Raw genomic sequence first — 20390 nt, forward strand, 5'->3', positions numbered from 1 at the left:
GAATAAAGCTATATAGGGAAATAAAGCTATATAGGGGAATATATATATACAGCTATACAGCTATATATAAAGCTATTTAGGAGTATAAAGCTACAAATGGGTTTGAAGATAGAGCTATTTTGGGGTAAAAAGCTATATAGGGGTATAAAGCTATATAGGGGTATAAAGCTACATAGCGGTATGAAGCTACATTGGGGTATGAAGCTACATTGGGGTATGAAGCTACATTGTGGTATACAGTAAAGTAATATAGTGATACAAAGCTATATAGGGGTATAAAGCTATATAGCGGTATAAAGTTATTTAGGGTTAAAAGCTATATGGGGTATTAAGCTATTTAGGGGTATGACGCTATATAGGGGTATAAAGTAAAGCAGTATAAAAAATACATAGGGTTATAACGCTACATGGGGTTATAACGCTACATGGGGTTATAACGCTACATGGGGTTATAACGCTACATAGGGTTATAACGCTACATGGGGTTATAACGCTACATGGGGTTATAACGCTACATGGGGTTATAACGCTACATGGGGTTATAACGCTACACAGGAGTAATAAGCTACACACGGGTATAATGCTACATATGGGGTTTGACGCTACATAGGGTTATAACGCTACATAGGGTTATAACGCTACACAGGAGTAATAAGTTACACATGGGTATAATACTTGTGGGTACACAGCTACTTGGGGGTATACAGTTACTTGGGGGTAAACAGCTACTTGGGGGTAAACAGCTACTTAGGGGTATGCAGCTACTTGGGGGTATACAGCTACTTGGGGGTATACAGCTACTTGGGGGTAAACAGCTACTTGGGGGTATACAGCTACTTGGGGGTACACAACTACTTGGGGGTAAACAGCTACATGGGGGTACACAGCTACATGGGGGTACACAGCTACTTGGGGGGTACACAGCTACTTGGGGGTACACAGCTACTTGGGGGGTACACAGCTACTTGGGGGTACACAGCTACTTGGGGGTACACAGCTACTTGGGGGGTACACAGCTACTTGGGGGTATAAAGCTAAAGAGGGGAATAAAGCTATTTATAGTTATAAAACTACTTAGGAGTATAAAGCTACAACAGCTGGCAACAGCTCTGGTGGATATTCCTGCAGTCAGCATGCCAATTGCACACTCCCTCAAAACTTGAGACATCTGTGGCATTGTGTTGTGTGACTAAACTGCACATTTTAGAGTGGCCTTTTATTGTCCCCAGCACCAGGTGCACCTGTGGAATGATACTGATGTTTAATCAGCTTCTTGATATGCATATCAAGCAGGAATACCTCTACCATAAGCCGCCTCTAATGTCATTTTAGAAAATTTGGCAGTATGTCCAACCGGCCTCACAACCGCAGACCACGTGTAACCACGCCAGCCCAGCCCACATCCGGCTTCTTCACCTACGGGTTAATTTGAGACCAGCCACCCGGACAGCTGATGAAACTGTAGGTTTGTACAATCAAAACAATTTCTGCACAAACTGTCAGAAACCTTCTCCGGAAACCTAATCTGCGTGCTTGACGTCCTCACCAGGATCTTGACTGGAGTTAGGTGTGGCAAAGGAGAAATGCTCACTAACAGGGATGTAAACAAATTTGAGCACAACATTTGAGAGAAAATTAGATTTCTGATCAAATCCAAACTTTTGAAGTATCAAGCCAAAACAAGAATAAATGCTTCACAGTCCAAAAGATTATGGAGGGCACTGTATTTTTTTTTTTTCACCTTTATTTAACCAGGTAGGCTAGTTGAGAACAGGTTCTCATTTGCAACTGCGACCTGGCCAAGATAAAGCATAGCAGAGTGAACAGACAACACAGAGTTACACACGGAGTAAACAATTAACAAGTCAATAACACAGTAGAGAAAAAAGGGGAGTCTATATACAATGTGTGCAAAAGGCATGAGGAGGTAGGCGAATAATTACAATATTGCAGATTAACACTGGAGTGATAAATGATCAGATGATCATGTACAGGTAGAGATATTTGTGTGCAAAAGAGCAGAAAAGTAAATAAATAAAAACTGTGGGGATGAGGTAGGTGAAAATGGGTGGGCTATTTACCAATAGATTATGTACAGCTGCAGCGATCGGTTAGCTGCTCAGATAGCTGATGTTTGAAGTTGGTGAGGGAGATAAAAGTCTCCAACTTCAGCGATTTTTGCAATTTGTTCCAGTCACAGGCAGCAGAGTACTGGAACGAAAGGCGGCCGAATGAAGTGTTGGCTTTGGGGATGTTCAATGAGATACACCTGCTGGAGCGCGTGCTACGGATGGGTGTTGCCATCGTGACCAGTGAGCTGAGATAAGGCGGAGCTTTGCCTAGCATGGCCTTGTAGATGACCTGGAGCCAGTGGGTCTGGCGACGAATATGTAGCGAGGGCCAGCCGACTAGAGCATACAAGTCGCAGTGGTGGGTGGTATAAGGTGCTTTAGTGACAAAACGGATGGCACTGTGATAAACTGCATCCAGTTTGCTGAGAAGAGTGTTGGAAGCCATTTTGTAGATGACATCGCCGAAGTCGAGGATCGGTAGGATAGTCAGTTTTACTAGGGTAAGCTTGGCAGCGTGAGTGAAGGAGGCTTTGTTGCGGAATAGAAAGCCGACTCTTGATTTGATTTTCGATTGGAGATGTTTGATATGGGTCTGGAAGGAGAGTTTGCAGTCTAGCTAGACACCTAGGTACTTATAGGTGTCCACATATTCAAGGTCGGAACCATCCAGTGTGGTGATGCTAGTCGGGCAAGCGGGTGCAGGCAGCGATCGGTTGAAAAGCATGGATTTGGTTTTACTAGCGTTTAAGAGCAGTTGGAGGCCACGGAAGGAGTGTTGTATGGCATTGAAGCTTGATTGGAGGTTAGATAGCACAGTGTCCAATGACGGGCCGAAAGTGTATAGAATGGTGTCGTCTGCGTAGAGGTGGATCAGGGAATCGCCCGCAGCAAGAGCAACATCATTGATATACACAGAGAAAAGAGTCGGCCCGAGAATTGAACCCTGTGGCACCCCCATAGAGACTGCCAGAGGACCGGACAACATGCCCTCCGATTTGACACACTGAAAAGTAATTGGTGAACCAGGCAAGGCAGTCATCCGAAAAACCAAGGCTACTGAGTCTGCCGATAAGAATATGGTGATTGACAGAGTCGAAAGCCTTGGCAAGGTCGATGAAGACGGCTGCACAGTACTGTCTTTTATCGATGGCGGTTATGATGTCGTTTAGTACCTTGAGTGTGGCTGAGGTGCACCCGCGACCGGCTCGGAAACCAGATTGCATAGCGGAGAAGGTACGGTGGGATTCGAGATGGTCAGTGACCTGTTTGTTGACTTGGCTTTCGAAGACCTTAGATAGGCAGGGCAGAATGGATATAGGTCTGTAACAGTTTGGGTCCAGGGTGTCTCCCCCTTTGAAGAGGGGGATGACTGCGGCAGCTTTCCAATCCTTGGGGATCTCAGACGATATGAAAGAGAGGTTGAACAGGCTGGTAATAGGGGTTGCGACAATGGCGGCGGATAGTTTCAGGAATAGAGGGTCCAGATTGTCAAGCCCAGCTGATTTATACGGGTCCAGGTTTTGCAGCTCTTTCAGAACATCTGCTATCTGGATTTGGGTAAAGGAGAACCTGGAGAGGCTTAGGCGAGGAGCTGCGGGGGGGCCGGAGCTGTTGGCCGTAGCCAGGCGGAAGGCATGGCCAGCCGTTGAGAAATGCTTGTTGAAGTTTTCAATAATCATGGATTTGTCGGTGGTGACCGTGTTACCTAGCCTCAGTGCAGTGGGCAGCTGGGAGGAGGTGCTCTTGTTCTCCATGGACTTCACAGTGTCCCAGAACTTTTTGGAGTTGGAGCTACAGGATGCAAACTTCTGCCTGAAGAAGCTGGCCTTAGCTTTCCTGACTGACTGCGTGTATTGGTTCCTGACTTCCCTGAACAGTTGCATATCGCGGGGACTGTTCGATGCTATTGCAGTCCGCCACAGGATGTTTTTGTGCTGGTCGAGGGCAGTCAGGTCTGGAGTGAACCAAGGGCTGTATCTGTTCTTAGTTCTGCATTTTTTGAACGGAGCATGCTTATCTAATATGGTGAGGAAGTTACTCTTAAAGAATGACCAGGCATCCTCAACTGACGGGATGAGGTCAATGTCCTTCCAGGATACCCGGGCCAGGTCGATTAGAAAGGCCTGCTCACAGAAGTGTTTTAGGGAGCGTTTGACAGTGATGAGGGGTGGTCGTTTGACTGCGGCACCGTAGCGGATACAGGCAATGAGGCAGTGGTCGCTGAGATCCTGGTTGAAGACAGCGGAGGTGTATTTGGAGGGCCAGTTGGTCAGGATGACGTCTATGAGGGTGCCCTTGCTTACAGAGTTAGGGTTGTACCTGGTGGGTTCCTTGATGATTTGTGTGAGATTGAGGGCATCTAGCTTAGATTGTAGGACTGCCGGGATGTTAAGCATATCCCAGTTTAGGTCACCAAACAGAACAAACTCAGAAGCTAGATGGGGGGCAATCAATTCACAAATGGTGTCCAGGGCAGCTGGGAGCTGAGGGGGGTCGGTAGCAGGCGGCAACAGTGAGAGACTTATTTCTGGAGAGAGTAATTTTCAGAATTAGTAGTTCGAACTGTTTGGGTATGGACCTGGAAAGTATGACATTACTTTGCAGGCTATCTCTGACGTAGACTGCGACTCCTCCCCCTTTGGCAGTTCTATCTTGACGGAAGATGTTATAGTTGGGTATGGAAATCTCTGAATTTTTGGTGGCCTTCCTGAGCCAGGATTCAGACACGGCAAGGACATCAGGGTTAGCAGAGTGTGCTAAAGCAGTGAGTAAAACAGACTTAGGGAGGAGGCTTCTAATGTTGACATGCATGAAACCAAGGCTTTTTCGATCACAGAAGTCAACAAATGAGGGTGCCTGGGGACATGCAGGGCCCGGGTTTACCTCCTGTATATAAAGTTGAAGTCAGAAGTTTACATACACTAGGTTGGAGTCATTAAAACTTTTTTTCAAACACTCCACAAATGTATTGCTTACAAACTATAGTTTTGGCAAGTCGGTTAGGATATCTACTTTGTGCATATTTCCAACAATTGTTTATTTCAGATTATTTCACTTATAATTCACTATATCACAATTCCAGTAGGTCAGAAGTTTACATACACTAAGTTGACTGTGCCTTTAAAAAGCTTGGAAAATTTCAGAAAATTATGTCATGGCTTTAGAAGCTAATTGACATAATTTTAGTCAATTGGAGGTGTACCTGTGGATGTATTTCAAGGCCTACCTTCAAACTCAGTGCGTCTTTACTTGACATCATGGGAAAATCAAAAGATATCAGCCAAGACCTCAGAAAAATAATTGTAGACCACAAGTCTGATTCATCTTTGGGAGCAATTTCCAAATGCCTGAAGGTACCATGTTCATCTGTACAAACAATAGTACGCAAGTATAAACACCATCGGACCACGCAGCCGTCTACCGCTCAGGAAGGAGACGCGTTCTGTCTCCTAGAGATGAACGTATTTTGGTGCGAAAAGTGCAAATCAATCCCAGAACAACAGCAAAGGACCTTGTGAAGATGCTGGAGGAAACAGGTACAAAAGTATCTATATCCACAGTAAAATGAGTCCTATATCGACATTATCTGAAAGGCCGCTCAGCAAGGAAGAAGCCACTTCTCCAAAACCGCCATAAAAAAGCCAGACTACGGTTTGCAACTGGGGACAAAGATAGTACTTTTTGGAGAAATGTCCTCTGGCTGATGAAACAAAAATAGATCTGTTTGGTCATAATAGCCATTGTTATGTTTGGAAGAAAAAGGGGGAGGCTTGCAAGTCAAAGAGCACCATCCCAACTGTGAAGTACGGGGGTGGCAGCATCATGTTGTGGGGGTACTTTGCTTCAGGAGGGACTGGTGCACTTTACAAAATAGATGGCGTCATGAGGGGGGGAAAATGATGTGGATATATTGAAGCAGCATCTCAAGACATCAGTCAGGAAGATAAAACTTGGTCGCAAATGGGTCTTCCAAATGGACAATGACCCCAAGCACACCTCCAAAGTTGTGGCAAAATGGCTTAAGGACAACAAAGTCAAGGTATTGGAGTGGCCATCACAAAGCCTTGACCTCAATCCTATAGAACATTTGTGGGCAGAACTGAAAAAGCATGTGCGAACAAGGAGGCCTATAAACCTGACTCAGTTACACCAGCTCTGTCAGGAGGAATGGGCCAAAATTCACCCAACTTATTGTGGGAAACTTGTAGAAGGCCGAAACGTTTGACCCAAGTTAAACCATTTGAAGGCAATGCTACCAAATACTAATTAAGTGTATGTAAACTTCTGACCCACTGGGAATGTGATGAAAGAAATACAAGCTGAAATAATTCACTCTCTCTACTATTATTCTGACATTTCACATTCTTAAAATAAAGTGTTGATCCTAACTGACATAAGACAGGGAATTTTTACTTGGATTAAATGTCAGGAATTGTGAAAAACTGAGTTTAAATGTATTTGGCTAAGGTGTATGTAAACATCTGACTTCAACTGTACTGTAGGGTTATAAAGCTACATAGGGTTCAGGACATTGCAGCACTATTACTGTTACTATTACAATACTACACACACACGGGTCTGGGCCGGGGGTGCGGTAAGAACGACATATCAACCTACACATGCCCAGCCTGCTGTTGCCGTGCCCTCCCAGACGCCGAGGGAGAACCACCCAAGCAACATCCCATTACCACGACACCGGAGGTGGACCGGGTCAGGTGATGTAATGTGGAAGTAGAGACCTCATCACACACACGCCTCAATCAAACAGAATAGGAGATGCAGCCAGGTATTGATGGGTTTGTCTCTCTCACCCATCGAGCAACCCAGGATGAACACTGAAATATTCATGTTCTCTCAAACACAGTCCTAAAGCAAACACACCCACGTGTTGACCCTCACAGACATCCAACATCCATACGGCCAACATCCATACGGCCAACATCCATACTAGAAGTCGACCGATTAATCGGAATTGCCGATTAATTAGGGCCGATTTCAAGTTATCTGTATTTTTGGACACCGATTTGGCCGATTAAAAAAAACATTTAAAAAAAATATATATTTTTTTACACCTTTATTTCATCTTTATTTAACTAGGCAAGTCAGTTAAGAACGCATTCTTATTTTCAATGACGTCCTAGGAACGGTGGGTTAACTTCGTTGTTCAGGGGCAGAACGACAGATTTTTACCTTGTCAGCTCAGGGATTCAATCTTGCAACCTTACAGTTAACTTGTCCAACGCTCTATAACCACCTGCCTCTCATTGCACTCCACGAGGAGCCTGCCTTTTACGCAAATGCAGTAAGCCAAGGTAAATTGCTAGCTAGCATTTAACTTATCTTATAAAAAACAATCAATCAAACATAATCACTAGATAAACTAGTAATATCATCAACCATGTGTAGTTATCTAGTGTCCTGCGTAGCATATAATCGATGTGGTGCGTAATCGTTGCTCCAAAGTGTACATAACCATAAACATCAATGCCTTTCTTAAAATCAATACACAGAAGTATACATTTTTAAACCTGCATATTTAGCTAAAAGAAATCCAGGTTAGCAGGCAATATTAACCAGGTGAAATTGTGTCACTTCAGAGTCAGTGTACACGCAACAGTTTGGGCCGCCTAATTTGCCAGAATTTTACGTAATTATGACATAACATTGAAGGTTGTGCAATGTAACAGGAATATTTAGATATATGGATGCCACCCGTTAGATAAAATACGGAATGGTTCCGTATTTCACTGAAAGAATAAACGTCTTGTTTTCGAGATGATAGTTTCCGGATTCGATCATATTAATGACCTACGGCTCGTATTTCTGTGTGTTATCATGTTATAACGAAGTCTATGATTTGATAGAGCAGTCTGACTGAGCGGTGGTAGGCAGTAGCAGGCTCGTAAGCATTCATTCAAACAGCACTTTCATACGTTTGCCAGCAGCTGTTTATTACTTCAAGCCTATCAACTCCCGAGATTAGGCTGGTGTAACCGATGTGAAATGGCTAGCTAGTTAGCGGAGTGAGTGCTAATAGCGTTTCAAATGTCACTCGCTCTGAGACTTGGAGTGGTTGTTCCCCTTGCTCTGCATGGGTAACGCTGCTTCGAGGGTGGCTGTTGTGGTTGAGGAGCGAGGAGAGGGATGGAAGCTATACTGTTACACTGGCAATACTAAAGTGCCTATAAGAACATCCAATAGTCAAAGGTTAATGAAATACAAATGGTATAGAGAGAAATAGTCCTATAATTCCTATAATAACTACAACCTAAAACTTCTTACCTGGGAATATTGAAGAATCATGTTAAAAGGAACCACCAGCTTTCATATGTTCTCATGTTCTGAGCAAGGAACTTAAACGTTAGCTTTTTTACATGGCACATATTGCACTTTTACTTTCTTCTCCGACACTTTGTTTTTGCATTATTTAAACCAAATTGAACATGTTTCATTATTTATTTGAGGCTAAATGGATTTTATTGATGTATTATATTAGTGATAAAATAAGTGTTCATTCAGTATTGTTGTAATTGTCATTATTACAATATTTTTTTTATTTGTATTTTTTTTTTTAAATCGACCGATCAATCGGTATCGGCTTAATCGGGTCGGTTAATCGGTATCGGCTTAATCGGTATCGGCTTAATCGGTATCGGCTTAATCGGTATCGGCTTAATCGGTATCGGCTTAATCGGTATCGGCGTTGAAAAATCATAATCGGTCAACCTCTAATCCATACGCCCATCATCCATACAGCCATCATCCAACCTCCAATGCATACACCTGTCAGACCTTCATATATACACACACTGAATAGTGTTTTCAGATCAATGGGAGCAGAGTGGGTGTGTGTGATGCTTGTTTAGAAAGGACATATAATATCACACAACACACCACAGGCCAGCTACATACTCACACTCTTTCTCCCACTCTCTCTCTCTCTTCCCATCCTCCCCCTTCTCCTCCTCCCACATCCTCTCCCCGTATCGCTCTCTCTGCCTCTCTCTCCCCACCACCTCTCCCTCTCTTCTCTCTCCATCCCATTTCTCTCTCACTCTCCAACCTCACCCCGTATCGCTCTCTCTGCCTGGCTCAACCCATCTATTTCGCTCTGCCTCTCTCCACCATCCTCTCGCTCACTCACTCCCCCCCCACCTCTCTCCAGTCTGATCTGTAAGGTGGAAGTGGTTCATCTACAGAGTAATCTAACTGGTCAGTCTGATCTGTAAGGTGGAAGTGGTTCATCTACAGAGTAATCTAACTGGTCAGTCTGATCTGTAAGGTGGAAGTGGTTCATCTACAGAGTAATCTTACTGGTCAGTCTGATCTGTAAGGTGGAAGTGGTTCATCTACAGAGTAATCTTACTGGTCAGTCTGATCTGTAAGGTGGAAGTGGTTCATCTACAGAGTAATCTAACTGGTCAGTCTGATCTGTAAGCTGGAAGTGGTTCATCTACAGAGTAATCTAACTGGTCAGTCTGATCTGTAAGGTGGAAGTGGTTCATCTACAGAGTAATCTTACTGGTCAGTCTGATCTGTAAGGTGGAAGTGGTTCATCTACAGAGTAATCTAACTGGTCAGTCTGATCTGTAAGGTGGAAGTGGTTCATCTACAGAGTAATCTAACTGGTCAGTCTGATCTGTAAGGTGTAAGTGGTTCATCTACAGAGTAATCTTACTGGTCAGTCTGATCTGTAAGGTGGAAGTGATTAATCTACAGAGTAATCTAACTGGTCAGTCTGATCTGTAAGGTGGAAGTGGTTCATCTACAGAGTAATCTAACTGGTCAGTCTGATCTGTAAGGTGGAAGTGGTTCATCTACAGAGTAATCTAACTGGTCAGTCTGATCTGTAAGGTGGAAGTGGTTCATCTACAGAGTAATCTAACTGGTCAGTCTGATCTGTAAGCTGGAAGTGGTTCATCTACAGAGTAATCTAACTGGTCAGTCTGATCTGTAAGGTGGAAGTGGTTCATCTACAGAGTAATCTAACTGGTCAGTCTGATCTGTAAGGTGGAAGTGGTTCATCTACAGAGTAATCTAACTGGTCAGTCTGATCTGTAAGCTGGAAGTGGTTCATCTACAGAGTAATCTAACTGGTCAGTCTGATCTGTAAGGTGGAAGTGGTTCATCTACAGAGTAATCTAACTGGTCAGTCTGATCTGTAAGGTGGAAGTGGTTCATCTACAGAGTAATCTAACTGGTCAGTATCATATCCACCCAGTTGATCTGAACCACATGGATATGTCACTGGGAGGTCTCTATTAGCTTCAAACACACTGCAGCTCTCCTATCCACTTTTACCTCACAAATCTGTCTGTGTGTGTACAGTAAATGTGTATCATATACGTTACCTCGTAGAGCAGGCAGCCTAGCGACCAGATGTCAGATTTGAAGTTGTATCCGTTTTCATGTATTCTTTCTGGAGACATGTAGTAGGGGGTGCCCACTGGAACAGACAGAGAGAGGCAGGGAAAAGTGTTTATAACAGACAGAGAGAGGCAGGGAAAAGTGTTTATAACAGACAGAGAGAGGCAGGGAAACGTGTTTATAACAGACAAAGAGAGGCAGGGAAAAGTGTTTATAACAGACAGAGAGAGGCAGGGAAAAGTGTTTATAACAGACAGAGAGAGGCAGGGAAAAGTGTTTATAACAGACAGAGAGAGGCAGGGAAAAGTGTTTATAACAGACAGAGAGAGGCAGGGAAAAGTGTTTATAACAGACAGAGAGAGGCAGGGAAAAGTGTTTATAACAGACAGAGAGAGGCAGGGAAAAGTGTTTATAACAGACAGAGAGAGGCAGGGAAAAGTGTTTATAACAGACAGAGAGAGGCAGGGAAAAGTGTTTATAACAGACAGAGAGAGGCAGGGAAAAGTGTTTATAACAGACAGAGAGAGGCAGGGAAAAGTGTTTATAACAGACAGAGAGAGGCAGGGAAAAGTGTTTATAACAGACAGAGAGAGGCAGGGAAACGTGTTTATAACAGACAGAGAGAGGCAGGGAAAAGTGTTTATAACAGACAGAGAGAGGCAGGGAAAAGTGTTTATAACAGACAGAGAGAGGCAGGGAAAAGTGTTTATAACAGACAGAGAGAGGCAGGGAAACGTGTTTATAACAGACAGAGAGAGGCAGGGAAAAGTGTTTATAACAGACAGAGAGGCAGGGAAAAGTGTTTATAACAGACAGAGAGAGGCAGGGAAAAGTGTTTATAACAGACAGAGAGAGGCAGGGAAAAGTGTTTATAACAGACAGAGAGAGGCAGGGAAAAGTGTTTATAACAGACAGAGAGAGGCAGGGAAAAGTGTTTATAACAGACAGAGAGAGGCAGGGAAAAGTGTTTATAACAGACAGAGAGAGGCAGGGAAAAGTGTTTATAACAGACAGAGAGAGGCAGGGAAAAGTGTTTCTAACAGACAGAGAGAGGCAGGGAAAAGTGTTTCTTTAACTTTAGTTTTTTTATCTACTTCACTTGATTTGTCAATGTTAACATATATTTCCCATACATATAAAGCCCTTAAATTGAAATTGAATTGAGAGAAAGTAAGAGACAGAGAGACAACAGAGAGAACAGAAAGAGAGAGAGAGACAGCCATTAGCCTGTTCCACCACTAACCTAGCTGTTCCAGCACACACAACCTCAGAGAAACAGACATCACACAGAAACTCCCTCATCCACGACATCACAACTCCAGTTCAGCTCTCATTACCATCCCTCATCCACTACATCACAGCTCCAGTTCAGCTCTCATTACCATCCCTCATCCACTACATCACAACTCCAGTTCAGCTCTCATTACCATCCCTCATCCACTACATCACAACTCCAGTTCAGCTCTCATTACCATCTCTCATCCACTACATCACAACTCCAGTTCAGCTCTCATTACCATCCCTCATCCACTACATCACAACTCCAGTTCAGCTCTCATTACCATCCCTCATCCACTACATCACAACTCCAGTTCAGCTCTCATTACCATCCCTCATCATGAATAGAAACAGGTGTCCAACAGATATTGTACACTCTGGCTGTGAATCCCAATACCACGCTGGCTGGCCCGCTCCAGACCCCACAGTCAGACAGTACAATACCACGCTGGCTGGCCCGCTCCAGACCCCGCAGTCAGCCGTTACAATACCATGCTGGCTGGCCCGCTCCAGACCCCACAGTCAGACAGTACAATACCACACTGGCTGGCCCGCTCCAGACAGTACAATACCATGCTGGCTGGCCCGCTCCAGACCCCACAGTCAGACAGTACAATACCATGCTGGCTGGCCCGCTCCAGACCCCACAGTCAGACAGTACAATACCATGCTGGCTGGCCCGCTCCAGACCCCACAGTCAGACAGTACAATACCATGCTGGCTGGCCCACTCCAGACCCCACAGCCAGACAGTACAATACCACGCTGGCTGGCCCGCTCCAGACCCCACAGTCAGACAGTACAATACCACGCTGGCTGGCCCGCTCCAGACCCCACAGTCAGACAGTACAATACCACGCTGGCTGGCCCGCTCCAGACCCCACAGTCAGACAGTACAATACCACGCTGGCTGGCCCGCTCCAGACAGTACAATACCACACTGGCTGGCCCGCTCCAGACCCCACAGTCAGACAGTACAATACCATGCTGGCTGGCCTGCTCCAGACCCCACAGTCAGGCAGTACAATACCACGCTGGCTGGCCCGCTCCAGACCCCACAGTCAGACAGTACAATACCACGCTGGCTGGCCCGCTCCAGACAGTACAATACCACGCTGGCTGGCCCGCTCCAGACCCCACAGTCAGACAGTACAATACCATGCTGGCTGGCCCGCTCCAGACCCCACAGTCAGGCAGTACAATACCACGCTGGCTGGCCCGCTCCAGACCCCACAGTCAGACAGTACAATACCACGCTGGCTGGCCCGCTCCAGACCCCACAGTCAGACAGTACAATACCACGCTGGCTGGCCCGCTCCAGACCCCACAGTCAGGCAGTACAATACCAAGCTGGCTGGCCCGCTCCAGACCCCACAGTCAGACAGTACAATACCACGCTGGCTGGCCCGCTCCAGACCCCACAGTCAGACAGTACAATACCATGCTGGCTGGCCCGCTCCAGACCCCACAGTCAGACAGTACAATACCACGCTGGCTGGCCCGCTCCAGACAGTACAATACCACACTGGCTGGCCCGCTCCAGACCCCACAGTCAGACAGTACAATACCATGCTGGCTGGCCCGCTCCAGACCCCACAGTCAGACAGTACAATACCACGTTGGCTGGCCCGCTCCAGACCCCACAGTCAGACAGTACAATACCATGCTGGCTGGCCCGCTCCAGACCCCACAGTCAGACAGTACAATACCATGCTGGCTGGCCCGCTCCAGACCCCACAGTCAGACAGTACAATACCACGTTGGCTGGCCCGCTCCAGACCCCACAGTCAGGCAGTACAATACCATGCTGGCTGGCCCGCTCCAGACCCCACAGTCAGACAGTACAATACCACGCTGGCTGGCCCGCTCCAGACCCCACAGTCAGACAGTACAATACCACGTTGGCTGGCCCGCTCCAGACCCCACAGTCAGGCAGTACAATACCATGCTGGCTGGCCCGCTCCAGACCCCACAGTCAGACAGTACAATACCACGCTGGCTGGCCCGCTCCAGACCCCACAGTCAGACAGTACAATACCATGCTGGCTGGCCCGCTCCAGACCCCACAGTCAGACAGTACAATACCATGCTGGCTGGCCCGCTCCAGACCCCACAGTCAGACAGTACAATACCACGTTGACTGGCCTGCTCCAGACCCCACAGTCAGACAGTACAATACCACGCTGGCTGGCCTGCTCCAGACCCCACAGTCAGACAGTACAATACCATGCTGGCTGGCCCGCTCCAGACCCCACAGTCAGACAGTACAATACCACGTTGACTGGCCTGCTCCAGACCCCACAGTCAGGCAGTACAATACCACGCTGGCTGGCCCGCTCCAGACCCCACAGTCAGACAGTACAATACCACGCTGGCTGGCCCGCTCCAGACCCCACAGTCAGACAGTACAATACCACGCTGGCTGGCCCGCTCCAGACCCCACAGTCAGGCAGTACAATACCAAGCTGGCTGGCCCGCTCCAGACCCCACAGTCAGACAGTACAATACCATGCTGGCTGGCCCGCTCCAGACCCCACAGTCAGGCAGTACAATACCATGCTGGCTGGCCCGCTCCAGACCCCACAGTCAGACAGTACAATACCACGTTGGCTGGCCCGCTCCAGACCCCACAGTCAGGCAGTACAATACCATGCTGGCTGGCCCGCTCCAGACCCCACAGTCAGACAGTACAATACCACGCTGGCTGGCCCGCTCCAGACCCCACAGTCAGACAGTACAATACCATGCTGGCTGGCCCGCTCCAGACCCCACAGTCAGACAGTACAATACCATGCTGGCTGGCCAGCTCCAGACCCCACAGTCAGACAGTACAATACCACGTTGACTGGCCTGCTCCAGACCCCACAGTCAGACAGTACAATACCATGCTGGCTGGCCTGCTCCAGACCCCACAGCCAGACAGTACAATAGTCAGTCATGTACAGGGGCTGGCTGTAGGTTCACTGCCCCACCACAGAGGGCCTTAGTGAGCCTGATGGGGGGAGATAGCTGACAGATAAAGAGATACAGATCCAGACAAATACTGAGGGTTGATCTAGCACACGCACACACACGTTTTTAAATGTATGCATGTTATTAAGTATTTTCTGTAATGTCTATTGCGGTATGTGTTGGGCCCCAGTCAGACGAGCTGTTGCCATTGGCTAATGGGGATCCTGATTAATCAAATGGCATAATGGAAGCATAGTCTGAGACCTGTAAATATTACACATATTTAGTTAAATCTTCTTAGAGCTGAGATCCCGTTAAAGGGATTGATATGACAACAGCCAGTGAAAGTGCAGGGCGCCAAATTCAAACAACAGAAATCTCATAATTAAAATTCCTCAGACATACAAGTATTTCATACCATTTTAAAGATACACTTCTTGTTAATCCCACCGCAATGTCCGATGTCAAAAAGGCTTTACAGTCAAAGCACCACAAACGATTATGTTAGGTCAGAGCCAAGTCACCGAAAAACACAGCCAATTTTCCAGCCAAAGAGAGGAGTCACAAAAATCAGAAAGAGATAGAATGAATCACTAACCTTTGATCATCTTCATCAGATGACACTCATATGACTTCATGTTACACAATACATGTATGTTTTGTTTGATAAAGTTCATATTTATATTTAAAAAATCTCATTATACATTGGCGCGTTATTTTCAGTAGTTACAAAAACATCTGGTGATATTGCAGAGAGCCACATCAATTCACAGAAATACTCATCATAAATGTTGATGAAAATACAAGTGTTATACATGGAACTTTAGATACACTTCTCCTTAATGCAACCGCTGTGTCAGATTTCAAAAAAGCTTTACGGAAAAAGCAAACCATGCAATAATCTGAGTACGGCGCTCAGAGACCAAACAAGCCAAAAAGATATCCGCCATATTTTGCAGTCAACAGAAGTAAGAAATAACATTATAAATACTCACTTACCTTTGATGATCTTCACAGAATGCACAAAAATGTTTGTTTTGTTCGATAATGTCCATCATTTATGTTCTAATAGCTCCTTTTGTTAGCGCGTTTGGTAAACAAATCTAAACTCACGTTGCGTGTTCCCTAGGTGCAAGACGGAATGTTAAAACGTTCCATTACAGTCCGTAGAAACATGTCAAACGATGTATAGAGTCAATCTTTAGGATGTTTTTAACATAAAACTTCAATAATGTTCTAACTGGAGAATTCCTTTGTCTGTAGAATTGCGATGGAACAGAGCTCGCTCTCACGTGAACGAGCGTCACGAGCTCAAGGCATTCTGGCAGACCTCTGACTCATTCCCCTGTCATTTGGTCCCACCTCACAGTAGAAGCATCAAACAAGGTTGTGGAAGCCTTAGGAAGTGCAACATGACCAATATCCCACTGTATCTTCAATAGGGAATGAGTTGAAAAACGACCAACCTCAGATTTCCCACTTCCTGGTTGGATTTTTGCCTGCCATATGAGAGCTTTTAGCTGTGAACGTATCGAACTAATAATAAAAACTCGATATGAATTAGTTTGAATAAACCCATGACGTGGAATACTATAAGAGTTTACAGCATATGTATATGTGCAGAAATAAAAGTACACTTTTTATTGGGGGATGTTTTTTAATTGGGATGTGAAAACATTTATGTATCTCTAAATGTCAGGTCTGCATAATAAAGTGTGCCCTCCAATTCTAAAAATAATCCTTCACTTCCACCATCAACTAGAGAGAGACTGAGAGAGAAAGAGAGGGGGTGATTGGGATAGAGGTGGGGTCAGAGAGAGAGGGAGAGAGAGGTGGGGTCAGAGAGAGAGAGGCGGGGTCAGAGAGAGAGGGAGAGAAAGGCGGGGTCAGAGAGAGAGGGAGAGAAAGGCGGGGTCAGAAAGAGAGAAAGAGAGGCGGGGTCAGAGAGAGAGAGAGAGGCGGGGTCAGAGAGAGAGGGAGAGAGAGGCGGGGTTAGAGAGAGAGCGAGAGAGAGGCGGGGTCAGAGAGATAGCGAGAGAGAGGCGGGGTCAGAGAGATAGCGAGAGAAAGGCGGGGTCAGAGAGAGAGAGGGAAAGAGAGGTGGGCTCAGAGAGAGAGGGAGAGAGAGGCGGGGTCAGAGAGAGAGAGGGAGAGAGAGAGAGGCGGGGTCAGAGAGAGAGGGAGAGAGAGAGGCGGGGTCAGAGAGAGAGGGAGAGAGAGGCGGGGCCAGAGTGAGAGGGAGAGAGAGGCGGTGCCAGAGTGAGAGGGAGATAGAGGCAGGGTCAGAGAGAGAGGGAGAGAGAGGTGGGGTCAGAGAGAGGGAGAGAGAGGCAGGGTCAGAGAGAGAGGGAGAGAGAGGTGGGGTCAGAGAGAGAGGGAGAGAGAGGCGGGGTCAGAGAGAGGGGAGAGAGGCAGGGTCAGAGAGAGGGAGAGAGAGGCAGGGTCAGAGAGAGAGGGAGAGAGAGGTGGGGTCAGAGAGGGAGAGAGAGGTGTGGTCAGAGAGAGAGGCGGGGTCAGAGCGAGAGGCGGGGTCAGAGAGAGAGGGAGAGAGAGGCAGGGTCAGAGAGAGAGGGAGGCGGGGTCAGAGAGAGGGAGAGAGATGTGGGGTCAGAGCTAGAGGCGGGGTCAGAGAGAGAGGGAGAGAGAGGTGGGGTCAGAGAGAGAGGGAGAGAGAGGCGGGGTCAGAGAGAGGGAGAGAGAGGCAGGGTCAGAGAGAGGGAGAGAGAGGCAGGGTCAGAGAGAGAGGGAGAGAGAGGTGGGGTCAGAGAGGGAGAGAGAGGTGTGGTCAGAGAGAGAGGCGGGGTCAGAGCGAGAGGCGGGGTCAGAGAGAGAGGGAGAGAGAGGCAGGGTCAGAGAGAGAGGGAGGCGGGGTCAGAGAGAGAGGGAGAGAGATGTGGGGTCAGAGCTAGAGGCGGGGTCAGAGAGAGAGGCAGGGTCAGAGAGAGAGGGAGAGAGAGGCGGGGTCAGAGAGAGAGGGAGAGAGCTGGCTTGCGAGAGCCCAGTTTTTATTTTTTTATCAGGCTCGGCGGTGTGTGTGCGTGTGTGTGTTTATGCGTTTCTGTGTGTGTGTGTTGCTATGGAGGTCTCCTGGTGCAGCTGATTAAAGAGCATCAGCCTACCTGCCTGCCTGCATCAGCATTCATTCATTTACAATTAAAACACACAAATGTATGCATGCAGATGAACTATCATGTTGGGATTGATTTCCATTATTACAGTTGGTTAAGACAACTGAGCTGCATTCTAGGGGAAGAGAAGATAATATGGTCATGGTAAACATGTATGAATGGAATCATCCGGTTCATCTACTGGGCTATGAGCCTGGACCACCAACTAGCCAGCACCTCCCTCCTCTGCTGGTCTCTAGCCAGCACCTCCCTCCTCTGCTGGTCTCTAGCCAGCACCTTCCTCCTCTGCTGGTCTCTAGCCAGCACCTCCCTCCTCTGCTGGTCTCTAGCCAGCACCTCCCTCCTCTGCTGGTCTCTAGCCAGCACCTCCCTCCTCTGCTGGTCTCTAGCCAGCACCTCCCTCCTCTGCTGGTCTCTAGCCAGCACCTCCCTCCTCTGCTGGTCTCTAGCCAGCACCTCCCTCCTCTGCTGGTCTCTAGCCAGCACCTTCCTCCTCTGCTGGTCTCTAGCCAGCACCTTCCTCCTCTGCTGGTCTCTAGCCAGCACCTCCCTCCTCTGCTGGTCTCTAGCCAGCACCTCCCTCCTCTGCTGGTCTCTAGCCAGCACCTCCCTCCTCTGCTGGTCTCTAGCCAGCACCTCCCTCCTCTGCTGGTCTCTAGCCAGCACCTCCCTCCTCTGCTGGTCTCTAGCCAGCACCTCCCTCCTCTGCTGGTCTCTAGCCAGCACCTCACTCCTCTGCTGGTCTCTAGCCAGCACCTCCCTCCTCTGCTGGTCTCTAGCCAGCACCTCCCTCCTCTGCTGGTCTCTAGCCAGCACCTTCCTCCTCTGCTGGTCTCTAGCCAGCACCTCCCTCCTCTGCTGGTCTCTAGCCAGCACCTCCCTCCTCTGCTGGTCTCTAGCCAGCACCTCCCTCCTCTGCTGGTCTCTAGCCAGCACCTCCCTCCTCTGCTGGTCTCTAGCCAGCACCTCCCTCCTCTGCTGGTCTCTAGCCAGCACCTCCCTCCTCTGCTGGTCTCTAGCCAGCACCTTCCTCCTCTGCTGGTCTCTAGCCAGCACCTTCCTCCTCTGCTGGTCTCTAGCCAGCACCTCCCTCCTCTGCTGGTCTCTAGCCAGCACCTCCCTCCTCTGCTGGTCTCTAGCCAGCACCTCCCTCCTCTGCTGGTCTCTAGCCAGCACCTCCCTCCTCTGCTGGTCTCTAGCCAGCACCTCCCTCCTCTGCTGGTCTCTAGCCAGCACCTCCCTCCTCTGCTGGTCTCTAGCCAGCACCTCCCTCCTCTGCTGGTCTCTAGCCAGCACCTCACTCCTCTGCTGGTCTCTAGCCAGCACCTCCCTCCTCTGCTGGTCTCTAGCCAGCACCTCCCTCCTCTGCTGGTCTCTAGCCAGCACCTCCCTCCTCTGCTGGTCTCTAGCCAGCACCTCCCTCCTCTGCTGGTCTCTAGCCAGCACCTCCCTCCTCTGCTGGTCTCTAGCCAGCACCTCCCTCCTCTACTGGTCTCTAGCCAGCACCTCCCTCCTCTACTGGTCTCTAGCCAGCACCTCCCTCCTCTACTGGTCTCTAGCCAGCACCTCTCTCCTCTACTGGTCTCTAGACAGCACTTCTCTTCTCTACTAGGCTGGTTGAACTCATTAAAGCCCCAAACTTTCAGACACAAACACACAGGCACATACATTTCACCGCCCCTCATGCAGAGAGAGACATGGGGAGAGAAGGACAGAAAGAGGGAGGGAGGGAGGGAAGGAAAGGGGAGGGGGAATGAGAGATGAAGGGGGAGAGAAAGGGGGAAAGGGAAGAGGAGGGAGAAAGAGGGCGGGAAAATAAGTCAGTATAGAGGAGAGAAAGAGAAAGAAGAAAAGGAGGGAGGGTGAGAGAAATAAATGATGAGGAGGAGAAAATGGAGAGAACGAAAGAGCAAAGGAGAGTAAGTTTGAGAAAGACAGTTGGATAGACAGTGAGGCAGCTCGAGAGAGGAAGATGGGAAGAGAAAAAGAGAGGGGGGTATGGAGAGAAAGACAGCAGGAGAGAGGGGGGGGGTATGAAGAAATACCCAGCAGGAGAGAGAGGGGTACGGAGAGGAGGACACAGCAGGAGAGAGGGAGAGGGGTACGGAGAGAAAGAGGAGAATGAAAGCCAAAGAGACTTTTGGGAATGGATGATCCTGGGTCTCTATGTCCGTGAGGGAGATTAACCCTTTATGGAGAAACTTTCCTCCCCTCTATTCTCCTCTCCCCTCCCCTCCATTCACTCTCCTCTCCCCTGCACTCTCCTCTCCCCTGCACTCTCCTCTCCCCTGCACTCTCCTCTCCCCTGCACTCTCCTCTCCCCTGCACTCTCTCCTCACCCCTTCACTCTCTCCTCTCCCCTTCACTCTCTCCTCTCCCCTTCACTCTCTCCTCTCTCTCATTCACTCTCTCCTCTCTCTCATTCACTCGCTCTCTCCTCACTCACCCTGGCCATGGGGCTGAAGGAGCAGCCTACTCACAGAAGACCTTAAGGGGGCGCTGTGGTCCCAACTTTAAGGCTCCTGCTCATATCTAGTCATCATGCTGTTTACATAGCCTAATACTGGCTTTCTGTTTTTCAAATGTAAGATTAA

At 48.0% G+C, this 20390-nt stretch overlaps 1 protein-coding gene across 4 annotated transcripts in view; it reads right to left on the reverse strand.

The window, feature by feature from the left end:
* LOC115108783 (serine/threonine-protein kinase Nek7) overlaps positions 1-20390 on the reverse strand; it is a 151991-nt gene that overhangs the window by 17253 nt on the left and 114348 nt on the right. For all 4 annotated transcript variants that reach the window (XM_065009253.1, XM_065009254.1, XM_065009255.1 and 1 more), the window contains one exon: positions 10424-10518. In XM_065009253.1, the coding sequence (XP_064865325.1) occupies positions 10424-10518 (95 nt within the window). The remainder of the gene's footprint in view (positions 1-10423; positions 10519-20390) is intronic.

The sequence above is a fragment of the Oncorhynchus nerka genome, linkage group LG24 (genome assembly GCF_034236695.1).
Source record: "Oncorhynchus nerka isolate Pitt River linkage group LG24, Oner_Uvic_2.0, whole genome shotgun sequence".
Lineage (NCBI taxonomy): Eukaryota > Metazoa > Chordata > Actinopteri > Salmoniformes > Salmonidae > Oncorhynchus > Oncorhynchus nerka.